The sequence below is a fragment of the Danio rerio genome, chromosome 14, assembly GCF_049306965.1.
Source record: "Danio rerio strain Tuebingen ecotype United States chromosome 14, GRCz12tu, whole genome shotgun sequence".
Lineage (NCBI taxonomy): Eukaryota > Metazoa > Chordata > Actinopteri > Cypriniformes > Danionidae > Danio > Danio rerio.
In genome coordinates this window covers 8,695,475-8,719,091 of record NC_133189.1, presented here as the reverse complement: position 1 = coordinate 8,719,091, position 23,617 = coordinate 8,695,475, and the positions used below count along the sequence as shown (strand labels likewise).

Below are 23,617 nucleotides of genomic sequence, written 5' to 3'. Positions count from 1 at the left end.
GGTAACCACTGACATCTATAGGGTTAGGGTTACAAAAAAAGCCATAATATGGAAGTCATTGGTTACAGGTTTCCATCATATTTCAACAGGTTTGTGACAAATGAAGGATGAGTAAATGATTACAGTATTTTTATTTACGACTTCCTTTTTTGCTGAAAAAAGCTAAAGAAGATGTTTTGAAGAATGTTAGAAAACAGGTAACCACTGTCATCTATAGGGTTATTGTAAAAAACACATACCATAGACGTCAATGGGTACCGGTTTCCATGATTTTTCAACAGGTTTGTAACAAATTAAGGATGAGTTAACGATTGCAGTGTTTTTGTTTAGGAATTTCCTTATTTGCTGAAAAGCACAAGAGAAGATCTTTCGAAAAATGTTGCAGTAGAAAACAGGTAACCATTGACATACATATGGCTAGTATGAAAAACACATACTATGGAAGTCCACGGTTAGCAGTTTTCATAATTTTTCAACAAGTTTGTGAAAAATGAAGGATCAAATGTTTACAGTATTTTTATTTAAGATCTTTTTTTGTTGCTGAAAAGCACAAAATAAGACATATTGAAGAATGTTAGAAAACAGGAAACCATTGACATCTAGGGTTATGATTAGGTTTAGGGTTAAAAAAAAAAAAACACATGTTATGAAAGTCAATGGTTACCAGTTTCCATAATCTTTCAACAAGTTTGTGACAAATGAAGGATGAGTAAATGATTACCGAATAGTTATTTCCCTATAATATAAAATTTCCCCGTCCCTTTAATATAGTTTCACTTCACAATTCCAATATGGCTTGGATATTTTAGACCATACAGGATTTATTATTTCCTTCTGTGACATGGTATTACAGCTGCCAACTTAAAATGAACAATAAATATTCATGAGATGTGATTTTTTTTTTCTCTCATTTCACAGCCATACAGTATAATGACATCTAAAACATAAGATTATCTTTGATGGGAGGACGTTTAGAGAGCAGACCCTTTTAAAACTTAACTGAAATACCCCTGACCTAACTATAATTTATATGTAGCATTTATAATCTTTTCTAGGCCACTTTAAAAAAAAAGAAATCACACAAAAAAGTATTAGAAGTCATTCATGCAGACACATACAGTCTTTTTCTAAGAAACTGTCTAAAATTCATGTTATTCACTGAAAAACTGAATACATTCATAGTCTTTTTGTACCGTTTTTAAAGCTTGACAGCTGCAGTCCTCATTTTCTGTCATAACAATTAATGGAAATGAAGATATTCTAAAAAAAAATCATTTTTTCTGCTGCACAGAGCAAAGTAAGTCATCATACAGAACAACATTCCAGTAAGTAAATAATGCTAAACTGTTTATATTTGTCTGATCTGTCCCTTTAAAGATTTATTTTCCATTCTTGCAGTCATTTTAAGCTGCTGAGCAACTCGCAGTAAAGCTGAGGCGTCAGACAGAGACAGGATGGAGCTAATTATAGACTGGGTTTAAACCCGGCAAAGACAGACTTCAGTGTGATACGGAGACCTGTGAGGATTTTACAGCACGGCACAGTGCGAATGACAAAGACCCATCGTGATTCATTCTGACACACACATATAAGTGTGAACACAACGCACACATTTACTTCAGTAATAATGTTTTTTTCTCTCTCTGTCTCTACAGTGAAGCAAGATTATTTTCTCTATGGATGAGCTTGATTTACGTTCTTCTATAAGCTCAGCAGTCTCACTGTCGGCTCACTTTCAGCTCAAAAAAGAGGCTTTCTGCTAGCCAGCATTTTCTTGAAGCTAGCATGCTAACTGACCCATGGATGTTTTACAGCTTATGCTCCATAAAGGGTGCTGAAAAGTCATAGATTTACTTTCTGCTAAAGCTTAAATGGTCTTTAATTACTTACTTACAAAGCAAAAAGGGACTTAAGTGTTAAATATTATATTTAATGCATTTTAATACAATTTTATTTAAAGGAATTAAATTAATACATTTTATTTTTGTCTTTATGACTGACTTAAAAAAATATTTTTTATATATTTTAGTGGGATTAATTGCTAAAGACTTTTGCCCAGTGTTTAATGCCAAGTTTACATTGGTTATACACAGGTTTTGTGAAATCGCAACTGAACACCATCCTAGATACTCATGCAGTATGAAAACAACGGAAATCCAACGATTATGAAATCAACTTGGCTTTACGCTACCTGACAAAAGTCTTATCGTTAATCCCAGTTTTAAGAGCAATAGATAATAATTTGACTTCAAGTTGATCATTTGGAAAACTGGCAGAAGGTAGATTTTTCGATTGAATTATCTGTTGAGCCCGCCTGATCTCATGAGGAAACATAAGTAGTTTACGTTTTGTCCGTTTAGTGGCTAATTCGTACGAATTCGTACGATTTTAAAAAGGAGGCATGGCACCCAACCCCACTCCTTACCCTAACCATCACTGAATGTTGTTGCCATAAAGTACCTTTAAAAAAGAAATTTTCCCAATTTTTTTTTACAGCACTTCAAGCCAAGCCATTTTAAGGAAAGAAAAACAGTCAAATAGTTTTTTATAGATCTATCATAATGTATGTGGTAGAGCAGGGGTGGCCAACCCTGTTCCTGGAGAGCCACCTTTCTGCAGACTTCAGTTGTTAGGCATATCAAACACACCTGAACCAATTAATTAGGACCTGAACACCACGTGATAATTACAGGCAGGTGTGTTTGATATGGATTGCAACTGAAATCTGCAGGAAGGTGGCTCTCCAGGAACAGGGTTGGCCACCCCTGTAGTAAAAGGTTAAAGGTACATGTTAATACCTAAAAAGTACCAATCTGTACCTTATAGTAAGTACACAAGTGAAACTTAAAGATACAAATGGTACTTTAAAGATGCTAATGTGCAGCTGTAAAGTGCATAAGTGTACTTTTTTAAAAGGTACCGACCCAGTGACCCAGCTTTTGTACCTTTTTTCTGAGAGTGAAATTTAAGCATTTTGCATTATTTTACTATTTTTTATTATTATACTTTATTTTATTAGTAATAAATTTAGTTTACTGTAAGCTGTAGTATATCCAGCTCTGCAATATTCTGGTTTTAAAAACAGTCCTGTAACCACAGTGTCATGGTGGAGGACTAAAATCACTATATTTCAAGAGTTCACATTTAGTTGATGATTTATAAAAGCTTGTTTGGCATGCTGTCCCGGGAGAGAGCCCCGAACTCAAGGGCTCCTCGAGCTCGGGGCCTCCTCCCGTTGGCAGAGCGAGAGGGGAGCCTGAGCTCGGTGGATCTCAGAACTCCCCTGCTGCGGTAGCTAAGGGAACACAAGGTGTTAGACAAATGCTTGATTGTTAAGTATGTTGAATGTCTTTGGATGGTGGGAGGAAACCGGAGGACCCGGGGAAAACCCATGCGGACACGGGGAGAACATACAAACTCCCCACAGAAACACCCACCGGTCCTGTGGAACCAGGGCCGGCAGTGTTCTTGCTGTGGGGCTCACAGTGCTAACCACTGGGCCACCGTTTCGCCCAATCAGAGGTAAAGGAGGAGAATAGGGGAGGAGGGGGGTTTCTTTCAAACGAAGATAAAGTGAACTGAAAACTGAGGTTATTTATAGTAGCTTAGGGCTCATATGATTGGAAGATAGTGATTAGCAAATGCGAGACCGGCCGTGATAAATCATAAGCACGTGATCCTCTCGAAATTAGTTTATGAATAAACTTCACTTTGACAAATAATGTAGCTATTGTTGTGTCACAAAATACACAAAATGTAGTGTTGCAATATTCAGAGCGTTTATATTTAATTAATAGCACATTGCCCTGCAGTGACCAAACCTTCATCAGCAGAAAGAATCAAAAGGCTTATTATTGTAGTCCATCTCTAATACTATATATACATTCATTCATTTGTTTTCTTTTTGGCTTAGTCCCTTTATTAATCTGGGGTCGCCACAGTGGAATGAACCGCCATCTTATCCAGCATATGTTTTACCCAACGGATGCCCTTCCAGCTGCAACCCATCACTGGCAATCATCCATACACACTCATTCACACACATACACTACAGACAATTAAGCCTTACCAATTTACCTATACCAGGTTTTTGGACTTGTGGGGGAAATCGGAGCACCCGGAGGAAACCCACTCAAACATGGGGAGAACATGCAAACTCTACACTGAAACTATAGTATAATATTATAATATTATACTATACTATTTACAGTATAAAGACAAACAAATAGCCATAAGTGATGCACTGCTACTTGCCTAGATGATTATTTTTAGAAAACGAGAGGAGCACATTTATATATGTATATATATATATATATATATATATATATATATATATATATATATATATATATATTTTTTTTTTTTTATTTTTATTATTTTTTTTTTTTACACAATACAGATTAAAACCTGGCTTGATTTTTCCCAACCAGCAGATCTATATATCTTATGCTGCATAGGCTGAAGACATATATTAGAAAATGTATAGCAGTAACAGAGCAGAAGCGGGTCAATACCTGCAAGAGTAATTGCCTAAATCATATTGATTTCACACAAGCGCAATGCCTTTGAAATAGAAACGAGCTGTATGTTTTTGAAGGAAAACAAAGGATTACACCATTAATCCTTTCTCTTTGTTGGGTGGAAGTATACAAGTGTGTGTTTGTGCGCAATGTGTAGATGTCAGAATGACTGTGTGTATGCCTATGTGTATGTGTGTATGCAACTCTCCAGCATCCTGTGGGGATAATCATCAGCTAGACAGCCCTCACCCGCTGCTCCTACACACACAACCAGGATGAAGCGGAAGCAGACAGGAAGTGTGTGTGCGCGCGTGTGTGATGGGGGTGTATATGAGTGTGGGTTTGTGAGCATGTGTGGCTGGGGGTGCATGTGAGTGTGTGTTTGTAGGCATGCCTGCGTGTGTGTGTGACAGAGAGAGATAAAGAAAGAGATTATAAGTGTCTGATAAAGAAGAAATAAATGAGAGTGCTCTTTTGTGTGGAAAGGTGGAGGCTCAGAAAGGCCTGGGGGTGGTGGGATTCGAGTCGGGTTTCTGTGCCTGTCGCTGTGTGTGTGAAAACCCTCGAATTAGCAATTGTCAGCAGAGTGATATTTAAACAAACGGATCCCATTTGGTATTGATCTTTTGTATGCCATTCAGAGCTGACAGGCCGATCACTTAATAACTCAGGTCAGAGAGGTAATGGAGTGCAGACCGTCTCCAAATGAACAGACTGCTCTTCAGATTGCAGGAGAGAATGAGAGAGTGATATGTTTTAGTAATGTGAATCCTTAATAGGAAATCGTTGCAATCCTACATAAAAAGCAGGCGTCCACAGGCGAACTCATGCGCTGCAAAGAACACTTTGAACAACTGAGGGATTTGTAGATGAACGGTTTTGAGACTTGCATTTGCTTGTGTTTTCCTCTCCAGTGCACTCAAAAAGGCATCCTAGTTTTTGGGGGTAAACAGGTTTTTAATAAACAGCTAATCTGATATGCATATAGTTTAAAGATTCAAATCAAAATCAAAGTATTATGCTATATAGCCAAGGATAAGATTTATTCATAGAAGTTAAAGATACATTTGGGGCGGCACGGTGGCTCAGTGGTTTGCACTGTTGCCTCACAGCAAGAAGGTCACTGGTTTAAGACTAGTTGGCGTTTCTATGTGCATTTTCTTATAGTGTGTTCATGTATATTTCTTCTGGGTGCTATGGTTTCCCCCACAATTCAAAGACAAGCACTATAGATGTATTCAATAAGCTTAATTGGCCATAGTGTATGTGAATGAGAGTGTATGGGAGTTTCCCAGTACTAGGTTGCGGCTGGAAGGACATCCGCTGTGTAAAACACATGCTGGAATAGTTAGGGATTCATTCCGTTGTTGTGACGTCTAAAATAGAGACTAAGCCGAAGGAAAGGCAATGAATAAATAACGGCACAATTATTAGCCTAAATTTGAATTATTGTCAACAATATTTCCTAATATGTTTTTTTTTTTTTTGGAGAAGGTATTATTTACATTTCGCTTGAGTAAAAGCATTATTCAAATATTATTATGCTCTTAAAAAAAATTCCTGTAAAATAATGCTGTAATAATGCGGATATGCCGTATAGGTGAATTGGGTAAACTAAATTGACCCTAAGTTGGCGGTTCATTCCGCTGTGGCAACCCCATATTAGTAAAGGGAGTAAGCCGGAAAAAAATGAATAAATAAATATTACTGTTGTCTAATGACTTGCCTAATTAACGTAACAAGCCTTCCTTACTTAGTCCCAGGGATGTTTATATCAAAGTTGATGGTTAGCCGTACCATGTTGGTGCTTCGTAACATCATTTTTTTTTTTTTTTTTTTTTGATGAGATGGGCCATCAGCTCAATGCTTAACCCCCAACCTAGAGGACCAGGACATACACACATACACTACGAACAATTTTCATTCATTTATTCATTCATTCATTTATTAATTTTCATTTTCGGCTTAGTCCCTTTATTCATCAGGAGTCACCACAGCAGAAAGAACCGCTAACTTTTCCAGCAAATGTTTTACTGTAGTGTAGAGTATGTGTGTGAATGAGTGTGTATGGATGTTTCAAAGTGATGGGTTGCAGCTGGAAGAGCATCCGCTGCGTAAAACATATGCTGGATAAGTTGGTGGTTCATTCCGCTGTGGCGACCCCTGATTAATAAAGGGATTAGGCTGAAAAGAAAATGAATAGATGGCTAATCATTTAGCTTGCTATCAAACATCTAAAAAATTGGTTTGAAGGATAGTATAAATAAATCAAATAAATCAAATATCATTTAATTAATATTTTGGGACTAATATTAAAGCAGTTGCACAAAATGACAATGCAGTGGCTCTCTTCTGTCAACCATGTACACATTTTTAAACTGTTTTTTTTTATTTCAATTTAAATGTGAACAGCATTTCTGCATCCTCACTGTTGTCCTCTGAGTTGTCCTAATAGCAAATAACTCCTCATAACAGATGAAACTCCCTAGCTAGCATGATGATTTTGGGCTCTGTGGATTTCCTAATTAGCAGCATATGCTCTTTTCCTTCTGTTAGGGGTTGCAGACACTCATTCTGCTCTCTGTGATGAGTTTATCAGGCACATTTAACCACCACGCAACTGCTAATGAAGAACACATGTGGCTAGTGTAGCGTTACCAGTCTCTGGTATACCACAGGCTAGTGAAGTTAGCAGATAGTGCTAAGAGAGGGGACTTTTAATAAATAGCATTTAATATGAAATTCAACTATAACTGATGGGATGTTTCTATGACCCTGTCAGTGTATGCAAGCTGCATTTATGCTGAAGCATGCTAATGGTGGCAAAGAGAAGCGATACTTGGATAAAGCACAGTGTGACTAAAAACTAGAGCAAAGCTCCCGCCGTGAAAGAGGAAAGCCAAAGGCGATGATGTCACTCCCAAAAACAATGCCTCATTCAGGCAGCCTAGGGGGCAGGAAGCTGCTAGTCATTTAAAACTGGGGAGGAAAAAACGACAACATCTGCTGCTGCGTCCAGTCCAGATGGATGCAGAGCGAGAGGAAGAAAGAGAGAGAAAGAGAGCAGCTATATTGGATCTATCCTTCACTGACTCCCAGAGGTGGAAATCTTTCCTCTTGAACATTGGCTCAGATCTCTGCAATATAAAGAAGTTTCCAGTCTGCTAGACTGCAGTATGATTCTCACTTCAGAATGGACACAATGGGCTCCTGATCTCATTTCTAATGCACTTATTGAAAAAAATCTGACTGGAGATTTTTTTTATTTTATTTCACTTTTAAAGTGCAACAGTGAGTGGTGCTAAAAGCAAATGCGTCTGTCTGAAACTGATGAATCTATCAGTGCTTTATTGCACTGCTTGTTGAATGCATTACAGCAGATTGGAAATTAAGTGACGTTAAAAAACAATATATACTATATTTTCAAATGTATACACTAAATCAGTGGTTCTCAAACATTTTTCACTAAGTACCACCTCAGAAAAAAAGTGTCTCACTAAGTACCACCATACACTGTCAGAAAAAAGGGTACAGTGAGGGTACATATTTGTTCCTAGGGGGAACAAAGTATATAATTGTACCTTTCAAGGTCCCAAATTAGTCCTTGGGGTACAATTTTGTCCCCAAATGGGCTATAAAGGTACAAACATTCAGATTTAGGTTTGAAAGGTACATTTTTGGACAAATGAAAGGTACATTAAAGGACAAATTTGGCACCTTTAAAGGTACAATTATATATTTTGTTTCCTATCGGAACAAAATTGTACCCTCAGCTTATGAGATCAAAACACTATATACATGTAACACTAATTTAAATGTATCAATACTAAATATTTATACTAAAATACACATTTTAAAAATATTAAGTTAATTAATTGATTAAATTAAATATTTTAATAATTTCATTTTTTTTCAAGTTTTCAAATTATTTTTTTTCCTCAAAAATTACGTATATGCATAATTGAATGTAATTTTAATCATTAAAAATTTAAATATTGATCTTTGCTTAACTAATTGTTTAAGACCCTAAATGAGATTTAGAATAAGGACCATGCAGAGTGGCAATATCATCATTTAGGTCTTGCTGCTGTCTCTTTAAGAAAATTTGCTTGCTGACACGTTAGTTCGTTACTGAGGCGGTCGATTATGCTGGCTGTTTACACAGAACTCCACATGCAGTCACCAGAGGATCAAAATGCCTGGGTCAGGACCCTGAAAATGCTATATAATACAATAAGGTACATTTTTGAACCTTCAGTGTCTACAATTTTATTCCTTGGGGGTACAAAATTGTCCCTTAAATATTGCAAATGTAGAAGGTACAATTTTGTACCTCTATTTAGTTCTCTATTTAGAGGTACAAAATTGTACCCTTTAGGGTACCACCCCAGTGACGAGCCACTTGTACCCTAAAAGGTACAATTTTGTACCTTTTCTTCTGAGAGTGTAATGACTGATATTGAAATACATAGTAGGCCCAATTATGCGGCTACAGCTTACAACAAAACTACAGATTAATACTTACTATTATGAATATTTATTATCGTCAGCCACTTTAAACATAAATAGTTTAAACAATGACATACTTACAGGTAAAAAGAAAAGATATATAAAACGTCAATGTTTAAATTAAAATATGATTTTTAAGTTCATTAAAAATGGCACTGTTCTTAAAAGGTTAAAAGAAAACTGCTGTACTTAAATGTAAAGTATTATAAAGTAGCCTATTTATCAAAACTTGCAACTGTTTCTTGGACCTTATAAATATAGGTTATACCGTATGTCATAATATTAATATACAGTATAACTCTATTTGATAAATTTTGAAATATGTTGCATGTGTCTTATTTGTATATCTTTGAAATCTAAACGTTAACTTGTATTTTAAATATATTAATTGGATAAAATTCGATAAAATTAGAAATTAGATCTGCTTACTGCTCGTTAGAGTAGCCTATGTGTGTCAGAGAAGCAAGTGATTAAACTATACCTGTCAACATTGGGATATCAAAATACAAGATACGCCCCCAAAAGCTGTTACAAGTATGAGGAGGAAAATAATAGAATAATAGAATAATAACAGAATACATAACAAACATTAGAAAAAATGAAAATAAAATAATAAGTTTAGCCTATTAAAATCAATTTCTTGATCACATCGTTGTTATCGTGAGCGTCAAAGGGTTAAAAGTGTGTTCATTTTTTACTTGAATTATTCAGCGATTCCTCTGCATACCACTAGAAGGAAGCCTGCGTACCACTTGTGGTACCTGTACCACAATTTGAGAACCACTGCACTAAATAATACCATAAAACAACAACAAAAAAGCAATTTTTGAAGCAGCCATGTCTTTTTAGTATGCATCAAATCATTAAACTCATTTTATTTCGGACCATTCATCTTGCAAACTCATTTCTGGGTGCCAAGTGAGCTACTGAGGAAGTAGCAAAAAAACTAACATATGGAGTTGATTATGTGATACAAATGCTACAACATATTAGTTTGCAAATCATGCATTGTGCTAAAAGTGTTTCGATGTTGCTGTAAGATGTTATTGTGCAAGGAACTGCTTGTGTATGATGATTATTGTGAAGAGCTAAATTAATCAAATTGAATTGCATTTATGGCGACGCAGTAGGTAGTGCTGTCGCCTAACAGCAAGAAGGGCGCTTGTTCGAGCCTTGGCTGGGTCAGTTTGCATTTCTGTGTGGAGTTTGCATGTTCTCTTGGGTTTGTGTGGGTTTCCTCAGGGTGCTCCGGTTTCCCCTACAGTCCAAAGACATGCGATACAGGTGAATTGGGTAGGCTAAATTGTCCGTAGTGTATGAGTGTGAATGAGTGTGTGTGGATGTTTCCCAGTGATGGGTTGCGGCTGGAAGGACATCTGCTGCGTAAAAATGTGCTGTATATGTTGGCGGATCATTCCGCTGTGTCGACCTTGAATTAATAAAGGGACTAAGCCGAAAAGAAAATGAATGAATGAATTGCATTTATTTACACATACTGTACTTCCAGAAGTTGTCAAAATGTACTTGACCAGACTCCTTCCATAGTGTAGACACTTGGTCAAATGTGTTGAATAGCTACTAAAGACTGCCTCTTTTCTGTCTACTGAAATCATTTTTAAAAATGGAAATGAATATCACTATTTATTCACCTTTTATTTGAACACTAAAGAAGATATTTTGAAGAAAGCTATAAATTTTAACCACTGACTTCCATACAATCTCAGGAATAAAGGTACAGGAGCTGTCACTGCAGCAGTATCTTTTCAAAATGTATATATTTGTACCTGAAGAGTCAATAATATTACCTTAAAGGTACTTTTATGTACATTTGTGTAATATGCTCCTTTGAGAAACCACTGTTGACGCTTTGGGTACAGATATGGATCCTCAAAAAAGGTATTGCCCTATAGTGACAGGTCCTGTACCTTTATTTCTGAGAGTGTAGTAGGAAAACTTCACCTATGGTTACAGGTTTTCAGCATTTTTCAAAATATTTTCTTTTGTGTTATTTTCTTATGCGCTGAGTTTGAAGTAATCAATCAGAGAACATGAGACACTACTTTGCCCATTTTAATATTAATGATAAAATCTAAAAATTATAGTATAATATTGAGAGTTAATCTCGAGGCCCACCTGCAGGATCACTGAGGCCAACAAGCGGGATGCGGTGGTTGTGAAACCCTGCTTTACAGGTACAACTTAAAACCTAAAAAGTACAAATGTGTACCTCATAGTACTATAAAGAAACAAAAGTGTGCCCTAAAGGTACAAAATTGTACTTTTAAGGTACCAATATGCATATTTAACACACAAAATTGCATCTTTAAAAAGGTACCACCCCAGTGACAGGTTTTGTACCTTAATTTCTGAAAGTGTCATATATATGTATTTAAAAGCTAAAATAAAAACTTTTAAAAACATTTGAGTACTAATATGCTCTTTTGAGGTACCACTGTGGACTCTTTGGGTACAAATATAAATCCTTTGAAAAGTTATTGCCCCAGTGACAGGTTCTGTATCTTTATTTCTGAGTGTAGTAGAAAAACTTCACCTATGGCTACAGGTTTTCAGCCATTTTCAAAATATTTTCTTTTGTGTTCAACAGAAGGAAGAGACTCATAAAGGCTTGAAACAAGTAAATAGTGAATGTATGATGACAATACTTTTCTTTTTGGGTGAACTCTTTTTGGTTCTCTGTGCTTTTTGTTTCTAGAATCCCACATTGCTTGACGTGACTTTGTACGATTGAAATAGAGATCTGCTTTATAACTTTTTCTCTTTTTTCCATGTTTTGTGCCACGTTGTTTAAATAGCAAATCAATTTGCACCACTTTGTGGACTCATGGGTGTGCTGGTCTAAAAAGGATCTGTGTTATACAATATCCCTCTGCTTCACATAGGGCTAAACTCTGCGATAACCTTCTGGATGTGTATTATCCCTAACTTAATGCACTGTGAGTTAACAAGCTAACAATGAACAACTTTACTGTAATGAATATTTGATCTTTGTTTGTTAACGTAAGTTTTAGATTAACTAACATTAACTCAATGGACCGGCTGGGTTATTTGGCATTTCTGTGAGGAGTTTGCGTGTTCTCCCTGTGTTTGCATGGCTTTCCTCCGGGTGCTCCGGGTTCCCCCACAAGTCGAAAGATATACGATACAGGTGAATTAGGTAAGCTTAATTGGCCCTAAGGTATGTGTGTGAATAAGTGTGTAGGGTATGTGTGTGAATGAGTGTGTATGAATGTTTCCCAGTGATGAGTTGCGGCTCGAAGGGCATCCGCTGAGTAAAACATATGCTGTTTAAGTTAATGGTTCATTCAGCTGTGGCAATCCCAGATTAAACAAGGGACTAAGCCAAAAAGAAAATGACATAAATAAACTAAACGGACTATTATTTTATAGTCATTGACTGGACTAGGATTTTGACTCAAAATGTTATGTTCTGTGTTGGGAAAAACAGCATTACACTTGTTGCCCAAACCAGGCTATTAACTAGCACTGCATGCCATTTACTTAGCAGACCAACCAGGATATTTAGTTTCATCCCTACCTGATGGAGTTTGGCATCATTCCTGCACTCTGTCCATTCCCAGGCAGCTCTATGTGGAATCCATTAGGGATGCTCCATTGTGCCGGCTGGCTCAACACATTTTCCGATCTGCTTCCTGGTATAGTTGTCCGCAGTGGACTTGCAGAGCTGGCTTCATCCCTAGCCGTCTCAGTCCCAAATTCGCCCTCACCCTCGGCCCCCTCCTGCACGGTCTCCAGCTCCAGTTCTGGAGGTTCGGGGCCCATCAGAGCCCTCTGCTGGATGAGCGGGGTGAGCGGCGCCTCGAAGCTGACACAGCTGTCCGTCTCGTCTGTAAGCGACAGGACATCCAGGGAATCCAGACTGCTGTAGCAAGTCCCGCCTCGTAGAAGCTCGGACTCAACTATACGCTCGAACGTGGAGCTGAATCCATCCTGGCTCTCTTTCGTCCTGTCGAACTCTTCCTCTCCCTCCTCCTCCTCTTCCTCCTCCTCCACAACCGTGGCCTTGGCAACCCGCTCGACAATGCTCTCAAAAGTAGAGCTGAAACTGTCCTGATTTTGAGTCTCTGTCTCCTCCCTTTCTTCGTCCTCTACCTCAGCTTCCGCTTCTTCGACGGACAGCTCAAAGGTAGAGCTGAAGGCGTCTAGGTTTCCCTCATGAGGTATCACCTCCTCATCATCCTGTTCCTCACTGTCATCTTCGGTCCCGTTCTCAAACCTGCAGTAACAGATTTGATTCTGGGGTTAAACACACACCTGGATACATACGGCGGTTTGGCTTTAGAGTGCATAAAGGCTGGCATGCACAGTGCATGTTCCTATCTTTAGTCTGTCACAGTTCTTCATCACGACTGCGTCCCAGCAGAGGAGAGCATCATTCAGGACAGCTCCCCTGCCACTTGCACTGCCCAAAATATCTCCCCACCCTCATTGTAACATGCATGTCACATCATTCGGGAAGCCCAACACTAAAAATTCACACAGCTAAACTCTGGAATACACGTGTTTCATATTCAAAATCATTTGTGATGACATGACGAGCTTATTGGGAAATATTTTGGAAAATGAAGGAAGGTTTTGCTGATCATTCGGTCTTTTTAGTGAGGTTGTAAAAAGTGAACTAAAATTATACTTGAGAAGGTACACAATGTAAGTATTGCTGGGCTCCCCACAATTTCTTTACATTCTCCTTAAACAAATTGATTCAATTTACTTCATCATTTTACAAATGTAATTGGATTGAACAAAACAATTAAGTTAAATATATATATATATATATATTCAGGGCTCAACAATAAGGATGGCCCAGGGCCAGCATGAGAGATGCTCGGGACAGTAGACAGAATCGTTACTGGCCTGATCAGGGCAGTGCTGCCTTGTCACTAAATTGTAATAGATTTAACATAACCGAAACATCAAATTATGAGGTTAAAAGAAAACGTCTGCTTCTAACGTTTTGGAAACACAATGAAAAAAATGAAGTGATGTTTTGCTTAGTTTGCAGTCACTTTTAATTCAGCCACCTTTTGTTTTGCAATAAAATACCTGCACATATTCCGCACTCTATATTTTATTGCTAAATATTTTAACATTTTTCAAATATTAAAATTCTTGATTCACATACATTATTTTGTGACACATTATTTAATATATGTGGATAAGAAATAGCAATTAACTTTTTTTTATTTTTACTTTTTATTTTTTTTATTTTTTAAAGGCAGCAGTGAAATTTTTGGCAGAGCAAGTAAAAATCTGAACCACTGGTTCCATTGGGCCTGTAGGAAAAATCCCTAGCGTTGAACCCTGATATATATATATATATATATATATATATATATATATATATATATATATATATATATATATATATATATATATATATATATATATATATATATATATAAAAAATTTAAAAAATTATAAAAAATGTCTCTGTCAATGTTTTCAAACTATTATATTGGATTTACCAAAATCACACTAGTGCAAATTTCATATGTGTCACATCCATATTGAAGAAACCTCACATCCATAACGAAGCTTTTTCCTCATGAATGCAAAAAAAAAGTGAATGCAATGAATGCAATGAATGCAATGAATGCAAAACAATCGTTTTTGTTCTATAACAAGCAACTCTTGTGCTTTTGATGAGCATCATTTCTTTTGGGTTGTAAAGTTTAATTCACAGAATTTCAACAAAGTTTGTTATTTACTGTAAACTTTTTTTTCGTCACATCCATAACTCATGTTTATTTCCATTATTTAAAATATACAAAGTGTTTACAGACTGATATTTTTTTTTTGCTACCGGAACTCTGTGGTTGTTTGTTTTGGAAAATATAAACAGATGTTACAATATTATGTCAACATAAACTATACTTTCTCTGTGAATTTATGCTTTACAAATAAATCTAAAGGAAGGAGAGTGTATCTATTAAATGGAAGACAAGATGTTAAGAGTAAGTTGTAAAACATCTAGAGCATCTAACCTTTTCCAGCTATTAGATGGTATCCACAAGCCATTAAGATGTAGTCGGAGGCTTCTTTGATTCCATGTAAAGTAGAATATGGCGCCAAGCAAATAATGAGTTAAAGGCTACAATATATTAGGTTGTTTCAAATTAAACTAATTAAACTAGACCAAATGTTTGCAACCCCTCAAAAATGGCTACCACCAGACATTTTTAACTGGAAAATTAATTCAAATCAATCTCACAGAAATCCCATTTCTAAAATGCACATTAATAACACTATTTCTTCATTTTCTTACCTAAGAGAACATATAGTCACACTTGAGTCCTTTTCTGCGCGCTGTGTGTCTCCACCTTCACAGATGTTGCCGTTTTCTGTTCCAGGATCTAAACAGCTGCTCTCAATCTCACCATTTCTCCCATCATCCTGATCTAACGTCACCTTCTCCTCCTCCTCCTCCTCTTCTGTGTTTCTGTTATTCTCAGTGTCTCCATCATCAGGCTCCTCTGTCTCAGTCTCTGTCCCATTACAGTTCTCCAAATGTTCTTCTTGTCCCTCAGGTGTTTCTGCAGGTGTGTGGAGGGGGTCATCCTGCCCCTCCTGACTCATGTTGACCTCCTCAACCACGACGTCCTGTCAGCCTGGTGTCACGGGGTCAGGGTCAAGAACACGGTAGAGGGGGGTAAACTTCAGACCTATTGATATAGAAGACGAAACAGAGTAATAAGATAGGAGACACAAAGTGGAGGGGTGTTGTATGAGGACTGAAGGGGGAGAAAAACAACCGCTTGGATGTACTTTATGCCACTTTTTGCATGTCTTCTTGTCCCAAAAGTACCCAAATGAGTCTTTGTTATTAGCTTCAGCGGTTGTTATCTCAGATTATTACATGGCTCTCTTAAATAATTGATTCTGATTGGTCAGTTGCGACATTCCAAGGTATAAGTTATTCACAGATATTTTCACGCTTGTCTCTCACGCTGTTGTTTTTGACGGTTTGGCGCCATCTTGTGACAGGTTAGTTTTTAACCATTTTCGTTTCTGTCAGCTGCATTTAATTAAAATTGATAAAGTATTACGACTCAGAACAATTCTTAGTGTCTAAAATTTACGTTTTGTGGTAAGTAGCCATGTAATAAGCGAAATTAAGTCAACCTAGACGGCTGTTTTTGCAGAAAAAAGCCCTTCAGTCTTTTATAAGAGTGCTTCAAATCGGATATGACCACATCCTCCTGGATGTACTTTAGGTAGTTTGCAATGTCATTATTGACCAAAGAGAATCAAGTACTCCAGACAGTTGACGTGTAGTAATAATGAATAATGTAAGATCTGCTGAGAAAATGCAGGTGTTTTATAATCACCCTCATTAGTATGGAAATACCTGTGTAGATTAATACCCACACTGTCAGCAAATGTATAAGGGCTCATTTGTTACCAGAGGAAATATTGCTTTAAAAGATAATACCTTAGAAAGGTTTGCAAAGATTTTAGGATTCAAGATTCTTACTGTTAGAACATCATGGAAATGGCTGGAAACCAGCCTGGAAGTGGCCAAAACCCCTCTAAAACCAGCCTGGTTGACCAGCTAAAACCAGCCAACCAGCCTAGGCTGGTTTAAGCTGGATTTTTCAGCAGGGCATAAACAGATGCAATTGCAATACGAAATTACAATGCATGAAAAACACAATTTCCAACTAAATACACTATATAACGATTACTAAAAATAATTTAATCAAGGATTTTGTGGATCATAACTATAAGAATATGAAAAATATAGAATATATAGGCCAAAGCAATATAAACATTTTAAATGAATGAAAGATGTAGGTCCTATCTGTCAAAAGTTTGGAATATATATATATGTGTGTGTGTGTATTAGTGGTAGGCTGTTATCGTGTTAACATGCTGCGTTAACGACAGACTCTTATCGGTCCATAAAAAATATATTGGTGTTAATTTATTCTCAAAGTAGGGTTGGGAGCTGGGTCTATTCTACGCAAGCTATGGTGACTTTCCCTTTGATATTTTATCGCAGATGTATACCTGAGCAGTGCCCTGACAAAAAAGTGCCCTTCTAAATCACATCAGCTTGATGCCCTTCTGGATATTTCACTTACTTCAAAGAAACTACTGACTACACTTACATGGACATCTGTGTCTAGTTATTTGTCTTAATAGACAATAATATAATTGTTTACATGAAGTGCTTTTATAAGTTTTCTGTAATTTTGGGTGACTTTAACTCCAATTCGGCAGTGTTACATTCACTCATGAACATTTCATTCATGCCCCCGTGACAAACTGGGCTATTAGAGACAAATAAGGAGTTAGGACTGGTGCGAGTGTTATGGAATTTAATAAAACACACTGAATGGAAAGAAAAAAAAATTCTGCATTTTGCGATGTGTGTGTGTTTTTGTGCGGTCCTTTACTGACAGCCGCGTGTTTGGATCTTGTCGGAAAGTATAGCGGAAAGTCCTGCATGACGCTAATAGTTTGATTGCAGTGTAGGCCTACTGTTCAAAATTCATGTTTAACTGCATAAACAGTTCATAAACACAAGTACATCTTATTGAACATCATTTTTCATCCCCAATGTAGAACAGTTTCTCAAGCAGTTTGTGATGCATTTTGGGAACAGGAGATGAGCCACTGGTCTAATGCGCCACCTAGCATGAGAAACTCGTTCTCAAAGATCTACTTTTAGTCATCATTTGGGTAACTTAGCGCACATATTCTGAATGCCTTCGGCAGAATTCAAATGAGCCATCTTAATCTAGATTAATCTAGATTAATTCCCAGATTACATTGAGATTAATCTAGATAATTTTTTTATCTATGCCCACCTATAATCTCATAATATCTCATTTATCTAATAAAAAATTCTGGGAAATATGTGAGTATTGAGAAATCATTCTTATATGCTGATTTTGTGCTGAACTAACATTTATCAGTGCTATTATCAGTGTTAATATGAGTTGTGCTGCTTTTCGTGGTGTTGTTGTTTTGAAGCAATATTAATATTAGTTTTTATTTTAAAGCAAGGATGTATTAAACAGACCAAAAGTAACAGACATACATAATGTAACAGAAAATGCATTTGAGTTACATAAAAAAGTGGGACAAATTTTGTGGCATGATGGCTCAGTGGTTAGCAAGGTAGCCTCAAAGCAAGAGGGTTGCTGGTTCGAGTCCTGGCTGGGCCAGTTGGCATTTCTGTGTGAAGTTTGCATGATCTCTCAGTGTGAGTTTCCTCCGGGCGCTCCAGTTTCCCCCACAGTCTAAAGACATGCACTATAGGTGAATTAAATGAACTAAATTAGCTGTAGTCTACACGTGTGTGTGTGTGTGTGTGTGTGTGTGTGTGTGTGTGTGTGTGTGTGTGTGTGTGTGTGTGTGTGTGTGTGTATGAATAAGTGTGTATGGATGTTTCCCAGTACTGGGTTGCAGCTGGAAGGGTATCTACTGTGTAAAACATACTAAAATAGTTGCTGGTTCATTCCGTTGTGGCGACCCCTGATATATAAAGGGACTAAGCTGAAGGAAAATGAATGATTAAATTTTGGGTGTCATCAATCAAATAAAAAAGTGAATAAACCCTTTTGACCTTGAATGCTTGATTCTGATTGGTTGCTCATAAGCACAAATGTCCTTTATGGAAATCAACAAATAATTTAATAAGTGATTTTGTTTTAATCCTATCAAATAAAAAAGAGAGGAGTGGACACGTCTGAGTCTGACCAGCTGGCTGCATCAAGCATTCTGCAGACGGATGCAGTCAGGTGGCAGGATCTTAAAAGTTTAAACAGCCATTCAGACTCCATTAACTGCTGTCATTTTAGTGTTTTATCAAGCCCGCAGAAGCGCAGGCTGGTGAGAATGCATTAGCTTTGACTCAGCAAACCTCAAGTGCCGACGATGTTTTACATGCTGGAAGCTCTTACAATACAACACTCAGAGCTGAGAAATCAAACCCTCACTGCGGAGGGGGAACTGAAGGGTCAGACTGAGTCTAATTTGAAAAAATCTGCTATGATGTATAACATCTGCTATAGGGAAACCTCTCCAAAACCTGCTGGACAGGACAGATGTTTAGTGCTGAATTACAATCATTCACCAACCCATTTTACCTCATTTTGATCTTTTCGTATCATTTAATTTCAGTTTTCTTATTTACTTTTCCTTATTTGCTGCATATATATTTTATTTTATATACAGTTATATTATCAGATATTTATATACATTAGCCCCACTGTTTGTTTATTTTTCCCCCAATTTCTGTTAAACGGAGAGATTTATTTTCAACACTTTTTTTAAACATAACAGTTTTAATAACTCATATATCAAATATACTGTATGGTGTATATTGTGTACAGCTATAATAGATATGTTATACACTCATATACCATACTAATATCAGTGCAGATAACTATACAAAGAAAATTACATAGATAAGCAGGCAAATATATAAACAAGCAAACAAAAAATAAATAAATAGATTTAAAAAAATTAACATACCCAAAAGCAAACCAAATCTTTACAATATATTTTAATATTTTTTTTATGTATTTTCTTTTATAACTACATATATAACTATATATATATATATATATATATATATATATATATATATAACTATATATATATATATATATATATATATATATATATATATATATATATATATATATATATACACATACACATATACAAGAAAAAAAATATATATATACATAACATATATATCTGATATGTTCTGGGTCTGGTGTGGTCTTGTGACAACTTAAATTAAAGGGATAGTTCACCCAAAAATTAAAATTCTTTTCTCAAACCTAATTGAGGTTCTTTCTTCTGTTGAACACACACAAAAATTGCTGGTTGCTGGGACCTATTGACTAACATAGAATATTTTTTTTCCTAATATGAAAGTTGATAGGTCTCAGCAAAGGATCTTCTTCAAAGTATATCTTCTTTTGTGTTCGACAGAAGAAAAAAAAGCAAAGTTTTTTGGGGGTAAACTATCTCTTTAAGGAGGTACTCAAGTGTAACATATAGCAAAAGTCAAAATGTGAGCAAAAAGTTTGCCTTGTTTTTCTCAGTAAATATAATTTGTCTCTTTTGATTTTTGAAAGTGTACAGACCTTTTATTCTTAAATAATTGTAGCCAAAATAGGCTAAATTAAATTGGTTACATGACTGATTTTTAATTTATGCCAAAAATCATTAAAATATTAAATAAATATGACGAACCATGAAGATATTAAGTAAATCTCCTACTGTAAGTGTACAGTTAAAGTCAGAATTATTAGCCCCTCTGAATTTTTTAGACCCCACTATTTACTTTTTTTCCCAATTTCTGTTTAACGGAGAGCAGGTTTTTTCAACACAATTTTAAACATAATAGTTTTAATAACTATTTTGTAATAACTGATTTATTTTATCTTTGTCAAGATGACAGTACATCACATTTTCCTAGAAATTTTTCAAGACACTTTACAGCTTAAAGTGACATTTAAAGACTTAACTAGGTAAATTAGGTTAACTAGGCAGGTTAAGGGTAATTAGGCAAGTTATTGTATAATGATGGTTTGACCTGTAGACTATCGGAGGAAAAAAAGGTTTAAAGGGGCTAATAATATTGAACTTAAAATGGGTTTTAAAAAATTCAAAACTTATTTTATTTAAGCTGAAATAAAACAAATAAGACTTTCTCCAGAAGAAACAATATTATCAGACATGCTGTGATAATTTTCTTGCTCTGTTAAACATCATTTGGGAAATATTTAAAGACGAAATATAATTTCAAAAATTGTTAACAGTAGACATTACAAATTGTAAACTGCTATTTTGGACAACACTGAATCATTTTATTGACTTGCATCCTTGAATATTATCCAGCAAAGTGAACTCATTTTAAATTCAAGTGATGTTGTTCATCTGAGGGGAGTTAAATCAAAAAGTTCGATTTTCACTAGTCAAGCTCCCCGAACACTTTTGGAAACTCATTAAAATGCAGACAAGAATAAATGATAAAAACACAAATGATGAGAGTCTTTACTCTTTCATCCTGGAATGCTCAATACTCTAAAAATCACTACCCTAAATAACCACCAAAGGCCACACAGCCCAAAAAAAGGAATTAATTAACAGTCCAAAATTATTTTAACAAGTGAAGAAAGTTTTATTAAAAATTAAATAAGGTTACAGTCAAAATTAAAAAAAGGTTACTTTAATGTTTCACATTTCAGTGCGCAACAGGATATTGGAACAAATCTGAATAGACAAGGCTCTATTTTATGCATAATACTGAAAAAATGGTTCAAAAATGATTTCTTGGATTTTCAATTTACAAGTCAAGTGGTTTTAAACAATTTATTTAGATAGAATTTAAGCAAATTATGTTGAACATTCCTAAATTTAGTTTGTTTGTTTACATTTAAACCATGCAACAATTTTGCAGAAATGTTTTTCAGTGTAGCTGCATTGTGAAATGTAGGCATTTCTGATTACAAACAGAATAGCTTTTGATTGTGATGGAAAACTAGATCATTTTACTGAGTTATATCTAGGGCCAGACGGAATCTGCAGACATTTATTAATATTTCTGCAGAGAATTTTGCTAAAAATCTGCAGATTTCTGCTGAATTATTCTGGGAGTATCAAAACATTAATATGTGAAATATAAAATAATATCTTTTTAACTTTTATTTAATGTTTAAAATGCAAATTCTATTACATCCACTTTATTTGGTAAACAAAGCAAGTCTCTCATATAATATATCTACTAAAAGACAGAAAATATTACTGTACAAACTGCATTGTACATAAATCAGATTAAAATGTTTGTATTAGTCAATAATAATACAGTAAATAATAAAAAAAACTGAATAAACTTAGATTTACTCAGGTAAATAAACAGAATTAATGATGGGCTAAAAATCTACGGAAATCTGCGGAATTCTGCTGAAAGTCTGCCGAATTCTGCGCGCGCAGATTCCATGTGGGCCTATCTATATCTCAGAAAAGTTAACAAGTTTTGGACTTTTTTATTTAGTGGCTAATTCATATAAATTTGTACAATCTAATTCATACAATTTAGTACGATTTAACAAATTTTGGATTTGAGCTATCTGAAAAGCAAAAATTAAAAAGCAAAATCTTTGATATTTAGGATATTCAGTTGTTCCTGAACACTTTTATAAATGTAAAATGACATGTCAAACAGACACGGGTGCTCCTGCCAAATTTACACAATTTTTTCTCCATTTCTTGGATCCAAATAGACCAAAAATAGGTGCTTTTAACTTCACCTCAATCTCCCACTGGCCTGCAGATACCCATACTAGTGGATGAGGCTCTCTCACTGGCTGTAGGTGATCGAAAAAGTTATTTTCAATCTAGCACATTTCACACGGCAGGATTTTGAATCGCCGACAGCCTCAGATGTTTGGCATGTCAGCGACTCATCTGCAATTCTCTCAGATCACGTCTTTGATAGTTCACACTGTGAGATTATTACTCACATGAACAAGCTCGATTTGCCTGTGATTTCAGATATTTGTCGGCAATTTGACAAAGTCGTAGCGTCAAAATCGGAGCTAAAATAATGCAGTCTGAACTCGGCTAAAGTTGCTTTAAGTTGCGTTAAGTTACACTGTAAAAATGTAATGACAAAAAGTCGACAACTAATTATTTGATGTTTCTTTAACTTATTTGAATCAGGTTTCAACTTCATCTTTAAAGTTAAACTTTGTATAAATACTTGTCAAAATATTTGTAGTCAGTTTGATTCATGCAAATTGAGATTACTTGAAAAGTTATTTTGATTCAACAAGAATTTTAAGGAAGCAAGAATTTCTTTACAATCTAAGTTAAGTTAGTTACGTTGTAATGAATTAAGTTATATTAAGCCATTAAGTGTTTTTTTGTTTGTGCTTTTTGCTTACCATGATCAATGTAATATTTTCTACAGCTATATCATTCCTATGATGTAAAATATAGTTTAATATGGCGATTTAGTGCTCATAAAACATTTATTTTTATTTTAAATGTTAAGACAACAAAACAACAGCGGCTAAAAATTTGGGGGGAAATGAAATCCATATTTTCAAGATTATTTGTTGAATAATGTCCAACTGAACAGCATTTTAAATAATATTTTAAATATTCCGTCTCTATTACAGAGGTTGCCACAGCAGAATGAACCGCCAACTATTCTGGTATATGTTGTACACAGCGGATGCCTTTCCAGCCACAACAAAGTATTGGGAAACACCAACACAATCTCACAGCAATTCGTAACGTTTTGATTCAGTGTCTAATTCATATGAATTCTTACAATCTAATTCGTACAATTTAATACGATTTGCTCATCCCCCAATGACGGTTGGGGTTAGGGGTGGGGTTAGGTGCCACACCTCCTTTTTTAAATCATACATTTTCGGTGTGTAGTTGTTTCTGGATAGTCAATGGGTCATGAATTGAGAAATCAAATTTATCTTTTGACATATAAAAACTGACAACATTTCAAACACAGCCTTCCTTCTTTCATCAAAAACAGCCAGAAACCAAGCTGCCAAAAC

General features: G+C 35.6%; 1 protein-coding gene across 7 annotated transcripts in view; it reads right to left on the bottom strand.

Moving 5' to 3' along the window:
• Nucleotides 1–23,617, bottom strand: part of psd2 (pleckstrin and Sec7 domain containing 2) — a 186,567-nt gene that overhangs the window by 75,693 nt on the left and 87,257 nt on the right. For all 7 annotated transcript variants that reach the window (XR_012390203.1, XM_073922509.1, XM_073922513.1 and 4 more), the window contains 2 exons: nt 15,334–15,730; nt 12,586–13,284 (listed from right to left, as the gene is read on the bottom strand). Coding sequence is in view for 6 of the 7 variants with exons in the window: in XM_073922509.1 (XP_073778610.1) it covers nt 12,586–13,284; nt 15,334–15,644 (1,010 nt within the window). In the remaining variant the exon portion in view is untranslated. The remainder of the gene's footprint in view (nt 1–12,585; nt 13,285–15,333; nt 15,731–23,617) is intronic.